The sequence below is a fragment of the Zophobas morio genome, unplaced genomic scaffold, assembly GCF_036711695.1.
Source record: "Zophobas morio isolate AGI-343-1 ecotype UQ-CSIRO unplaced genomic scaffold, CSIRO_AGI_Zmor_V1 ptg000014l, whole genome shotgun sequence".
Classification (NCBI taxonomy): Eukaryota; Metazoa; Arthropoda; class Insecta; order Coleoptera; family Tenebrionidae; genus Zophobas; species Zophobas morio.
In genome coordinates this window covers 17979657-17993505 of record NW_026972119.1, presented here as the reverse complement: position 1 = coordinate 17993505, position 13849 = coordinate 17979657, and the positions used below count along the sequence as shown (strand labels likewise).

The window sequence follows — 13849 nt, the reverse complement described above, 5'->3', positions numbered from 1 at the left end:
TTAGCCTTCCTATTTTCCTACTAAATACAATGCTAAATTTATTTAAATTTCAAGTCAAGTAGTGGTTGTAAGCGCATTGTTGACCCAATTACCGCTCATAGGTTCTAAAATTTTATTAAAATATAATAAACACGACATAATAATATAACACAGTACGTGAATTTCATGATGATTTAGAAATACAAACAACCTTAAATCACAGTTTGTGCTTAAATTTTGTAAAATAAAGTGACTCTGTATTTGTGGTTTATTAGGCCGCCCTAATTTCTTATTTTAGACGTCCAGATTTTTCAGAAAAAAACAAAATTGTGTTCCAACATTTTACAATTTTACTTGGAAACTATGAAATAGACTGTTCCGAAGATTGTAAATCATTAAGCATTTTTTGTTTGTTTAGTATATAAATCTTACCTAAAGTACATTATATATCTGTGGTTTATTAACTTCTGGTTGATTTATATTTTGTTTGGTCTTTTTTGTCGCTCTTTGTTCATCGCCTTTTTGCTGTTTCTTGTCCGTTTTTTATCGTTTATTTTGTGCATGTTTGGCCCCTTTTAGCATTTTTTTAGTGTAATTTTTTTTGGTCGTTTTTTGTAGACTTCGTGGTTGTTTTTTATCGCCTTTGCCTTTTGCGTTTTTGTTCTCTTTTAACTTCGTTTTCGATGTTTTTTTTTGTATGTTAGTTCCCGTTTTTTCAATTTTTAAAATTTTAGATATCTCGATTTTTCAATTGTTAAGTTCTCCAATATTGCTATTTTCCACTTTTTAACATCTTTAAATTTAAGATTTTTCAGCTTTTTATTGTTTCAATTTCTCGATCTTTCGATTTTTCATCTTTTCGGTTTTAGATTTTTCGGTGTTTCAATTATTGCATTTCAAAGTATTTTACATTTTTCAATTTCGATTTCTCGCAATTTTTCGACGTCTCGACTTTTCGGTTTTTCAATTTCTGGATCTTTTGATATTTCGATGTCTCGATGTTTCAATTTTTGTTTTTTTTTTGGTGTGTCGATTTTTCGATTTCCCAGTTTTTCTTCACTTCACTTTTGGAATTTTTCAATTTCTCGATTTTTAAAATTTTGGATTCTCGGTTTCTCGATTTTTCAATTCTTCAAATTTTTGGATATTTTGATTTTTCAATTTTTTAAATTTTAGATTTCTCGAGATCTCGGTTTGTCGATTTTTCAGTTGTTCGATGTTTTTATTTTTCAATTTTTCGAATTTTTGAATTTTTAATTTTTCACGTTTCCGATTTCGTAAATTTTAAACTTCTTTTTCGATGTTTTATAGTCGATTTTTTATACCATTTTTGTCCTCGTTTTTTGGTAGCCTTTTTTTTTCAATTTTTTGATATTTTGATTTTTAAAATTTTATATTTATCGATTTTTCAATTGTTCAGTTCTTCAATATTGCTGTGTTCCACTTTTTAACGTCTTTCAGTTTTAGATTTTTCAGGTTTTTATTGTTTCAATTTCTCGATCATCTTTTCGGTTTTAGATTTTTCGGCGTTTCAATTATTGCATTTTGAAAATTTTTACATTTTTCGATTTATCGCAATGTCGAAATTTCGATTTTTTGATTGTTCGATTTTTCAGTTTTTAACTTTTTCCGTTTTTCGATTTTGGCCTACTCTGATGTCGCAATTTTTTGACTTTCCGTCGTTTCGGTTTTTCAATTTTTCGATCTTTTGAGATTTCGATTTCTCGATGTGTCAATTTTTGTATTTTTTCGATGTGTCGATTTTTTAATTTTTCGATTTTCCAGTTTTTCTTCGCTTCAGTTTTGGAAATTTTCAATTTGTCGATTCTTTAAATTTTAGATTTCTCGAGCTCTCGGTTTTTCGATTTTTCAGTTCTTCGATGTTTCTATTTATCAATTTTTCTAATTTTTTTCATTTTTTCGATTTTTTAAATTTGAAACTTCTTTTTCGACGCTTTTATGGTCGCTTTTTTCTACATTTTTGTCTTCGTCCTTTTTTTGGTTTTTTCAATTTTTTAATAGTTTAATTTTTCAATTTTAAAAATTTTATATTTCTCGATTTTTCAATATTTCAGTTCTTCAAGATTGCTATTTTCCTGTTTTTAGATGCTTTAAATTTTAGCTTTTTGTAATTTTTCAGCTTTTCGGATTAGATTTTTCGGTGTTTCAATTATTCGATTTTGAAAAATTTTGGATTTTTCAGTTTTTAACTTTTCGGGTTTTTCGATTTTGGACAATATATTTTGATTTCTCAATTTTTCGACTTCTCGAATTTTTGGGTTTTTCAATTTCTCGATCTTTTGGTATTTTGATTTCTCGCTGTTTCAGTTTTTGAATTTTTAGATGTGCCGATTTTTCAATTTTTCGAGATCTGTTTTTCTTGACTTCAGTTTTGGAAATTTTCAATTTCTCGATTTTTAAAATTTTGGATTCTCGGTGTTTCGATTTTTCAGTTCTTCGATGTTTCTATTTTTCAATTTATCGAATTTTTGAATTTTTGATTCTTCATTTTTTCGATATTTTAAATTTTGAACTTCTTTTTCGACGCTTTTATGGTCTCTTTTTTATACCATTTTGTCCTCATTTTTTGGTCTTTTTTGGTCGTCTTTTTTTGTTTTTTTCAATTTTTTGATATTTTAATTTTTAAATTTTTAAAATTTTATATTTCTCGATATTTCAATTTTTCAGTTCTTCAAGATTGTTATTTTTCACTTTTTAAATGCTTTAAATTGTAGACTTTTTTAGATTTTGCGGCTTTTCGGATTAGATTCTTCGGTGTTTCAATTATTCGATTTTTAAAAATTTTAGATTTTTCAATTTCCCGATTTATCGTGATGTGTAAATTTTGATTTTTTGATTGTTCGATTTTTTAGTTTTCAACTTTTTCGGTTTTTCGATCTTGGACTACATATTTTGATTTATCAATTTTTCGACTTCTCGACTTTTTGGTTTTTCAATTTTTCGATGTGCCGATTTTTCGATTTCCCAGTTTTTCTTCAACTCAATTTTTGGAATTTTCCAATTTCTCGATTTTTAAAATTTTGGATTCCCGATTTCTGTTTTTCGATTTTTCAATTTTTTAAATTTTAGATTTCTGCAAATCTCGATTTTTTGATGTTTCAGTTCTTCGACGTTTCTATTTTTCAATTTTTCGAATTTTTAAATTTTTGATTTTCACTTTTTTAATTTTTTTTATTTTCAGTTCATCGCGCCGCTTCTCTTGTTATTGGATTTTCCATTTTTTACAATTTTTTTGTGCACTTTTGGATTCCTTTTTCAATGCTTATATTTTTTGGTGTCTTTTGTGTCTCCATTTTTATGTGGTTTTTAACATATTTTTATCACGTTCCCCATTTTTAATGTCTTTTAATAGTTTTTTCGTTTTTTTTTTAATTTTTGTCGCTTTTTTTTGCTTGTTTTTTTTTTGGTCACTTTTATTTTCATACTTTGTTCGGCTTTTTTTATTACTTCTTTTTTGTCGTCATCTTTTTTTAATCGCCTCTTTTTTCATGCATTTTTATTCAATTTTTTTTTACACATTTTTTCCCACTTCCTATGTGGACTATTTTGTCATTTTTTTCAGCTCTTTGATTTTTTTTGTCCTATTTTTATCGCGTTTTTGTCCTGTGTTTATCGCGCCGCTTTTTTGTTTTCTCTTCCCCTTTCTTACATTTTTTTTGTGCACTTTTAGGCTCTTTTTTTAATACTTATATTTTCTCGTTTTTTGTCGTCCTTTTGTGTCGTCTTTTTTATGTGATTTTAACTTCTTTAGTTCTTTTTGATCCTCTTTTTGTCGAATCTTCATTGCGTTTTAACTCTTTTATTATCATTCTCATTTTTTGGTGCCTTTTGTATTAGTGTCCTAGTAGTTTTTTTGTCACATTCTTTTCTCGGTTCGTTTGTAGGCTATTTTGTCTTTTTTGTTTTCGCATCATCGTTGCGTTTTTTGTCCTTTTTGGTGGTCCTATTTTATTAATTTTTGTGCTTTTTGTCTGCATATTTGTAGATTATTCTGTCTCTTTTTTTATGCATCTGTTTTGTCACCTTTCTTTTTTTGTCACGTCTGTTTTGTATCGTTCCTTTTAACGTTTTTTTCTTGGACACCTTTTTTGGTACTTTCATGTTTTTTTAATGCTTGAATTTGGTGATTTTTATCGCCTTTTTTGAAAGTTTGTTTTTTTTTTGTACGTTTTAGGGTTTTTTTGTACGTTTTTGCTTTTCCTGTCGTCTTTTTTATATTTTTTATCGAATTTTTTGTAAACGTGTGTTTAATCCGTTTTTTTATGGGGTCTTCGTGACTTTTTTATCACGCGTTAATCTTTTTTTGTTGTTTTTTTGTCGTTTTTATTGTCTCTGTCAAAAATTTTGATGTCATTTCGTAATTTTATTATGAAGTATATACTTCCTTATTTTAACTTCGATGAAAAATAAAATTTGGGCTTTCAAATTTTATAATTTATCTAAAAACTGGATTGGTTTGGTTATACATACCTCAGAGACGAGGGTACTTCTATTTAAATAACTTTAAACCAATTTTTATTTTCACTTCGTAAAAAACTAGAAAAAAATATAAGAATAAATAATTGGATACTAAAATTATAAAAGTTCAACTGCGAAAAAAAACTGATCGTTCTGAAATTTTACGCTGTTTAAAATTGTCGTAAAAATGGCAAATTGCTAATCAACAATTTGTTCATCCCTTCCGATAAGTTGATGACGTCACCTCAAAATTGTGTTAAATGAATCTGACTTGAAATTTATATTACGATCTAGATTTTCCGTTTTTTTTTAAAGAAGTTATAAAAAATGGGGTTTCCTTTAAAAAAATTCAACGTTTACACGTCGCTAGTGACATAATAGTTATTTATGTATTAAGGGCATAATTAGGGAGATTATGGCACGAGGGAGTTTAAAGCCCGATGAATGAATGAATAATAATCAATTGCTGCTTAGCAATTTTTGACTGATTTGTGGCATAAAGGCCAATTTATGCCCGCATTTGGATGCTTATAAACAAGATTATGATTTTAAAATAAAATAAAAAAAAAACTCTTACAGAAGAAAAGTGTAGACTAAACACATACAAGTCGTTATTTATGCAAGTGCCATTTGTTTAAAATTTGGTTAACCCATTTTCTGTGTATTTGTTTAATATGACATAAAAATAAATCTGTGTTGATTTTTCATTGTTGCTCCAATTCGTAAAATGCGTTGTTGTTTGCATAAATATTTATATTCCAACAGAAATAACTTTAAAAATTTTAATAATAATTCAAAAAATTTCGCGATTTGATTTATGAAATAACAGTTTTTGTTTTATGCTAAAAATTTGTAATTAATAGATATGAATATGAATATCATTCCATAAAACTAAACCACTTTAATTCATAAAAAATGCGAAATTATTTGGTCTCTTTTTGAATCCGTGCATTAGGGCGATTTTTGCTATCAGCTGAATAAATACTACAAAGAACTAAAGCTCAATTCGATTTTTACACGTTTCTAAAAGCTGTTCGTGCCCACACAAAATAAATTCTACACGTCGTATAATAACCTGGGAATTGGCCGAATTAAAAATGTCAGATTTGATCTGTCTCGCTTTTAACGTACTGTTTACCGTTGCCGGATACGGAGCTTTAAAAAATGTCGTAGTTTACAAACATATTCGAAGAACCGTACTATCGATTTACGACGACGCTTTCAAGCTCATAAATAATTTACTTTTAACACAAAAAGTTAAACCTTCGTTCACATTGCACGCGATGTTGCATTAGTTAAATACATAGTCTGGTGGTCGTTCACCTGCGCTCCACTATGATATGGCATCACAAGAACCAGAATGCGTCCGACGCTGAGCGTTTGAGTGGCGGCTGCGACTCGAGGATTTGATTGTAGACACCCAGTAGGAGGAAAAGTAAAACTTTGCAAAACAACTCTCGACTTATTTAGTCACCCTATGGTTAAAATAAACTTGGTGTGTGTTTGGTAGCAGGGGAAAGCACAAACACGTTCCAAGAATCTACTTATTTATCACAGGTTTTTTTGATAAAATTGCTGTTCGACTTATGAGTCACTTTGAAGTTGTACATATTTTGGTTTTTATCAAGGTTTAAAGCTTTCATGTTTCGAGTCTAAAGGGTAAAAAATGACGATTATGAAATATAACCAAGATCAAAAGCTAAAATCTACATCAGACTTGTAGAAAACGCAGTTCTGATTAGTTAATGAGAGTAATGATTTAACAACGCGAAAATATTTTGATTCAGAGTTGGCTTCAATTGGTGCGTTTTAATTAGAGATGTATGAAGGAATCAAAGGTCATTTTGAAATCGGAGTCGGGTTTTTTTGACAGCTACACTTTAACAAACAAACTATTGGCGGCAATGTCAATATTTTATTTGAATTTATGACACTTTTCGTAGAAAAAATACACTTGTGTGTTTGGCGATTACCGCATTTTATGTTATATTTCTGAATACATATTTTAGTACAATTTCGGAGAACTCATTTAGTTTCCAGTTTCAAATGTTTTCAGTTATATGTAGTGTTTCTTTGAAAGTCAAACGTCAAGTTAGTTGTTTAAGTATAACACGTGGTGTATATTTATATATTTAGATACCTCAGCAGAAAAAAATTAACATTTGTGTTTCTTTGAATAATTTAAGGTTGTTATTGAAATTTTGTCTACAAAACAAAACTTCTAGAATGTGCAAAAGTTTGTCGGTCGTCGCTGTAAAACGCTAACCAAAATTGGTCTAATCATCCCCACCAAAGATTTAACGACGTCATTTTAAAATTTGGCTAATTAAATCTTACTCAAAATGTACATTTGTTAGTCTTAAAAGAAATCTGAATTGTACAGCAAAATCTTACGAATTAATTTAGAAATTGTAAAACCAATTGCTTTGAAATTTTGCACACTTTTAGGTTAGTGTTGGGATCTAACATTAAATTAATGATTACAAAACAACCATTGTAATTTATTTTTCCCTCCCCTTTAGAAAATCAATCAGGTTATCGTGAAATTTATGAAATGACTTGTTTCTTTGCTCGGTTTTTTCGCTTTTTTGTAATCGTCTTTTTATCATTTTTTAGTCGTTTATTTTATTGTTTTTTTCTTCGCCTTTTGCCTCTTTTTTAATTGCCTTTCTATTGCGTCTGTCTTTTTGTTGTCTTTTTTGTTGCTTTGTGTCGTTTGCTAGTTGCTTTTTCGCTTCTTTTATCCCATTTTTAATGCTTTTTTTTTATCGATTTATTTCGTCGCCGTTTTTATACCTGTTTTTGTAGCGTTTTGTGTATTTTTTTTTAATCATCTTTTTTAATCTTCCTTTATCGTCTTCTTTTGTCGGTTTTTTCGCTTTTTGTCGATTTCTCTTTCGCTTTTTTGGCCTTTTACGGGTTTTTAGTAATTTTATGTCGCTTTTTTTTTAATCGCCCTTTTTTGGTCACACTTTCTTATCGCCCTTTTTTGTCACTTTTTCGCCTGTTTTACCGTGTTTTTTCGCACTTCTATGTGTTTTTTTGCACTTCTTTTCGTCGCAGCTTTTGTTAGTCGTTTTTTCCCGCCTTATTTTGTTTTTGTTTAGTTTATAGTTTTTTTCTGGACTTTCAGTCGTCGTTTTTTTACAATTTTATTTTGTCGTTTCTTGTTGCCTTCTTGATGGGATTTAAGTTTTATCCACTTTTTTAAATATTTTTTTGCGGCCTTTTTTTCTATTTTTTTTTCGCCTTTTCTTTTGGTCGTTTCTTTCGCTGTCGCCTTTTTTATCGTATTTTTCACGTCTTTTGTCGGTTTTGTAGGTTCCTGTTTTTATTGCTTAAATTGTTCCTTTTTTTTTCGTCGTTTTTATTACTTTTCTGGCGTTTTTTGCTTTTTGGCCTGTTTTTGAAATGTTTTCATCACCTCCTTTTTCGGTTTTTGGTTGTTTTTTGCACTTTTTTTCGTTGCAGCTTTTGTTGATCGTTTTTTCCCGCCTTATTTTGTTTTTGTTTAGTTTATAGTTTTTTTCTGGACTTGCAGTCGTTCTTTTTTTACAATTTTATTTTGTCGTTTCTTGTTGCCTTCTTGATGAGATTTAAGTTTTATCCACTTTTTTTAATATTTTTTTCGCGGCCTTTTTTTATTCTGTTGTTTTTTGCCTTTTGTTTTGGTCGTTTCCTTCACTGTCGCATTTTTTATCGTATTTTTCACGTTTTTTGTCGGCTTTTATAGCTTCCTGTTTTTGTTGCTTAAATTGCCGCTTTTTTTTCGTCGTTTTTATTACTTTTTTGCCGTTTTTTGCTTTTTGGCCTGTTTTTGAAATGTTTTAATCGCCTCCTTTTTCGGTTTTTGGTTGTTTTTTTGCACTTCTTTTCTTTGTAGCTTTTGTTAATCGTTTTTTCCCGCCTTATTTTGTTTTTGTTTAGGTTATAGGTTTTTTTCTGGACTTTCAGTCGTTTTTTTTTTTATCATTTTATTTTGTCATTTTTTGTTGCCTTCTTGTTGGGCTTTAAGTTTTATCCACTTTTTTAAATATTTATTTGGGCCCCTTTTTTTTTAATTGTTTTTTTTTTCGTCTTTTTGTCGTTTCCTTCGTTGTCGCCCTTTTTTGTCGTATTTTTTCGCATTTTTTTTGGTTTTGTAGCTTCCCGTCATCGCCTCCTTTTTCGGTTTTTGGTTGTCTTTTTGCATTTCTTTTCGTTGCAGCTTTTCTTAATCGTTTTTTCCTGCCTTATTTTTTTTTTGTTTAGTTTATAGTTTTTTTTTCTAGACTTTCAGTCGTTTTTTTTTACAATTTTATTTTGTCGTTTTTTGTTGCCTTCTTGTTGGGCTTTAAATTGTATCCACTTTTTTTAATATTTTTTTTGTCGCCTTTTTTTTTATTGTTTTTTTTAGTCGTTTCCTTCGGTGTCGCCCTTTTTTATCGTATTTTTTCACGTTTTTTGTCGGTTTTGTACCTTCCTGTTTTTGTTGCTTAAATTGTCACTTTTTTTTCGTCGTTTTTATAACTTTTTTGCCGTTCTTTGCTTTTTGGCCTGTTTTTGAAATGTTTTCAGCGCCCCCTTTTTCGGTTTTTGGTTGTTTTTTGCACTTCTTTTCGTTGCAGCTTTTGTTAGTCCTTTGATCCCACTTATTGTTTTTTTTTTTAATTTATAGGTTTTTTCTGGATTTTCAATCGCTTTTTTTTACATTTTTCTTTTGTCGTTTCTTGTCGCCCTTTTGTGGCGATTTAAGTTTTATCCATTTTTTTTGTCGTTTCTTTTGCCGCTTTTTTATCGTACTTTTTTTTCACGTTTTTTGTCGCCTTTGTAACTTTCTTTTTTTGTTGCTAAAATTTTCGCTTTTTTTTTGTAGCTTTATTTTGTCGATTTTTTATTACTGTTTTTGTAGTTTTTTTTCTGGACTCCCTGGAATCGCCTGCTTACACTTTTTTCTGTACGTCCTTCATCCTATTTTTAAATCGTTCTATCGTTTCTTTCGATAGCTTTTTTTATCGTGATTTCATGTTTTAGACCTTTTTTAAGATTTTTTTTGTTTTTAGCTTTTTTGACTTATTTTTCAATCGTTTCTTTGTTTTTGTTGTCTTTTCTTGGCTTTTTTTCGTTACCCCCTGTTTGTGTTTTTTGTCACTTCCTCTTTAGTTTTTTTGTACTTTTGTATGGGTTTTTCCAAATTTTAAACCTCCTTTTTAGACAGTTTTTTCGCTTTTTGTCCTTTTTCTGTTCCTATTTTTGGATTTTTTGTTATTTTTTGCTTTTTTTTGTCATTTTTATCGTCTTTTTTTGTTGTCTGTTCTATCGCTTTTTTGTCATTGTTTTTTAGCTTTTTTGTGGTCTGTTTTTTAAATTGTTTTTGGGCCTATTTTTTTTGTCTTTTTTCACATTCCTTTTTGTCTTTTTTTTATTGCCTCTTTGCTTTTGTTAGTTTTTTGTAGACTTTTTAGTCGCTTTTTTTTAAATCGCTTTGGGACGCTTTTTTTATAGTTTTTGTCACCTATTTTTAATACCGATTTTTCGCTTGTTTTTGTACTTTTATTTCCTATAGCTCCTTTTTTGTCTTCATTTCTCAGTCCTCTTTGTCTTCTTTTATCAGTCCTTTTTGTCGCACCTTTTGTCGTTTTTTGCAGCTTTCTTGGTCGCCTTCATTTTATGCGTCTTTTTGTCGCTCTTTTTTGCGCATATTTTCTCAGTTGAAGTTTTAATACACGTCTGATTTATCCAAGGAAGTTGGATTAATATAACGCCCTTGGGTTTATAAAAAAAAAGTATAAAATCTTTTCCTGCTTATGTTAGAATCTACAGAAAATTTTTATTTTAATTTTCTCCGATTTTAATTTAATAATCACAAAATAACCATTAAATTTGTTTTTCCATCTCTTAAGAAGTTAATGATCTTATTGCAAAATTTATTAAAAAAATGTTTGTTAAAAAATATGACGGAAAATGTAAGATTGTTGACACTTTAAGGTTGGCATTTTTTGAATAGGTTGTTAAAAAAATATAATGAACGAACCATTTAATTTTATGTATTCAATCAATTTAATTGTTGTCACATAAAATCGTTGTTTCTACTTCATAGCTTCTAAATAAATATGTTTCGACTTTTATTTTTTTAAGAAGAACTTTCTAAAACATGAATAACGATTCTAACTTTTGGTAAGTCAGGAAAAATGTACAAAAAACCATTTATTACGTCTCTGAAATTAACTAAACATTGCTACGAAATAAAACTATAGACCGCCTCGGTACGACGCCAATGGGTGTTTCTAGTGTCGATGATGGGTGACTCATCGTCGGTCACGACGGCCAAGCGGCGCTCGCTAGAGAAAGGCCTGGAAGCGGAAGTCGCGATGGATTCCAGAAAGACCTCGATCACGAAACCTCCAGAAAGAGAGTGTGCGTTTATATAGAGGCCACTTGCGGGAACGATCATTATTCAGTTAACGAATCGAGTTGTATAAATTGTTGAGTTTACCCACGCCGATTTTAATAACCGCTTCATCGTAACAATATGTTTTATGTCAAAGTTCCGCCCAGTAAAAAAATATCTCAAGGGAAAAGTTATATAACAAAAGCGTTCAATATTACCACAGAATACTAAACTTCACTGAAGAGGGAGGATAACAAAAAAGACAAGCAAAAATATACCAAATACGGATGTTTCAGTATGAAAAATAAGAAAACGGTTATCTGGATTTTCTTCAATTTTTTATGCCCTTTATCAAAATAACCGTGTATTACAAAATGACCGTTGAACTGCAGTAACGTAACGTAACGTACAGAATGTTTTCAAATGAAACATCCTGTACGTTAGATTCGAAATACTTTAAAAATATCTGTTTCAACAAGTAGGAAATAAATAAGCTTCCACCATCAGACTGTTGAAACATCCCGTATATAATCGAATTTGATGAAAGTAAATTGTTATAATATTTAAATTTTATTAGCAAATCAAACGATGATGCAGATGTATTGTCACTTTAAATGCGAGTTAGGCAACCAATAAAACCGACAAACTAATCTGAATAGTCTGATTTACTAACAACTATGCTGTGCAAATTCTGGTTTATACCAGTAAAAAAAATACTAATTACATTACCACCATGAAATTGTGAAAATGTGTACATTTTTTTCACACCAATACCTGTTGATTCTATTCGTGACACAACATCCTTCTCAACTTAGTTCGTTATCAAGTATAAAACCTCATGAGTTGTTTGAGATTGCGGTGTTGGTGAATCTTTATTATAAATTGAAAGAGGCCTAAATCCACAGTTTATAATTCTGTAGAAGTCTAGTGTTTAAAAAAAAAAAGGGAAAAAGCGACATTTGCACTGATAATCTACATTTTTTCCAGAAGGGTGAAGTCAACCTGGAGAACGTCACCCACGAGGACGCCGTCACAACGCTCAAAACCACGCAGGACAGGGTCGTTCTCGTCGTCGCCAAACCAGACAGTGCCTTTAATGCTCCCGCATCTGATACTTCCTATTCGCCGCAGTTGTGTAAGTTAACTAGACCTGTTCCTGACGGGACGATAATTTAAATGTCAGATTTTACGTTCGCCCTCACCCGTAAACACTATTACTCATTTATAATCAAACTAAATAGTGGAAATGTTAAATGAAACGTGGGCTTCATGGGGTTTGGGACGTGCGTGTGTGCACCAGAATATTTAGATTATTAACTACGGCAGCCTTTAAACGCGGACGAAGACCATTATCTTGGATGGCACTAGCGAATAACTATAAATCTTCTGCTTGTGAAGCTGTATGTTGTACGTTGGCACAACTGTAAAAGCCAAAATAAACAAAAACGGATGTCGTGACGGGACGTGAATAATAATCTGGTGTGGAGGTATTACTGGTTGCCTAGGCGGTGCGCTGCTAGCTCACATGAATTTTTTAGCGGTTGTGTCGGGTATTTATTTATTATGCAGGAGTTGTTTTGGTATAAAATTTTAAACACAGAAATGTGTAGCTTATAAGTTAATTTACGAACTACAATACCAGTTGTGAATAACATTTATAGACGATTTTAATGCAATTTTTATCGCTGGAGAAAATTATTGCGTTGTTGAATGAAAATCGTAAAGCAAAACTCACATACGATGAAATTACATGAAATTGACGCACAAGTGTATTTTATAGAAACAAGCAAAACTCTGTAATTTAATTTTTAAAAATTATGTTGGCGACACTAACACGTCTCGTTTGACAGTTGGGTCGAATACCTGTCAAATAAAGTGTCAAGCAGCAGTGCCAATGTCATTATTTAAAAAATATATTTATTTCATGGCCCACAGACGACTTCTTGGATAAACATTCAGTAGCTTAACTTCGCCGTATTTTGGGTTGCATAACTCGGCATCCTTCAAACAATAGCGGAATTTCAATATTTAATTTAATAATTCCGAATCAGGGACCAAAGTGGAAAAAATAACAAGATTATCTAAAAAATAATAAAATTTTAAAATTTTGCGTTAATCTTTACATAAGGAAAAAGAAGAAAATAAAGAGAAAAACAGAATTTAATTTACCAAATGTATAATTTTTTGTAAAAAATTTACAATAAATAAGCTTAGGAACTATTAGAATTTGGTCAAGTAATTCTACATCTCAGTGTGTGGTACAATTGCTTACTATGTTATACCGGGTGAATTTGACAATGACACCCTCTAACATAGAGAAAGTGGGTGGGCGGGGCTAGTAGCTGCCAAGATAAGACTGATTTTGGCAAATGAGATACCATCTAAGAAAAGAGAGGGCGGGTGGGCGGGGTTAGTACCTGGTAAGATAAGGGTGATTTTGGCAGATGATGTACCTGTTAAGAAAAGAGAGGGCGGGTGGGCGGGGCTAATACCTGCTAAAATAAAACCGGTTTTGGAAAATGACATATCCTCTAATCATTATAACTCCACCAAAATATGAGAAGGAATTTATTTACCATTTTTCCCAGACTTGATTGTTAAAAGCGTAGTGGAGAATTAATCCACGATTTTTCAGACACCCGGTATAAAGTTGAATATTTCGATCATTGGTTATTTAATATAAATGTGTCTATACAATGAAAATACTATTTTTTAATGTTAATCATAGATTTTTTGGAAATTTCTTTTCAAATAGAATAACGCATGTCTTTAAAATGCTTTAACTAGATTTTTTACTTCCTGAGCGTAAGCTGGTAATCGAGTCCACGGGCGACTTACCACTTCGATATTTTCTTGACGTTTCATGAGAAGAGTACGAAAAAATTATCTACCGTTTCCATCTGTCTGTCTGTCTGTTTGTCTGTCGTCTGTGTCAATTTTTATTAGACAGATAATCTCCGAATCTTGGCGTAAAATTTTACATGTACGTTAGGAAATGTTCTTTATATCCAGTACTGTTAT

The 13849-nt window shown here is 30.5% G+C and overlaps 1 protein-coding gene across 12 annotated transcripts in view; it reads left to right on the top strand.

Annotated features, from left to right (window-relative positions):
- LOC135128588 (disks large 1 tumor suppressor protein) overlaps positions 1 to 13849 on the top strand; it is a 1417771-nt gene that overhangs the window by 1285806 nt on the left and 118116 nt on the right. For all 12 annotated transcript variants that reach the window (XM_064055493.1, XM_064055492.1, XM_064055490.1 and 9 more), the window contains one exon: positions 11816 to 11963. In XM_064055493.1, the coding sequence (XP_063911563.1) occupies positions 11816 to 11963 (148 nt within the window). The remainder of the gene's footprint in view (positions 1 to 11815; positions 11964 to 13849) is intronic.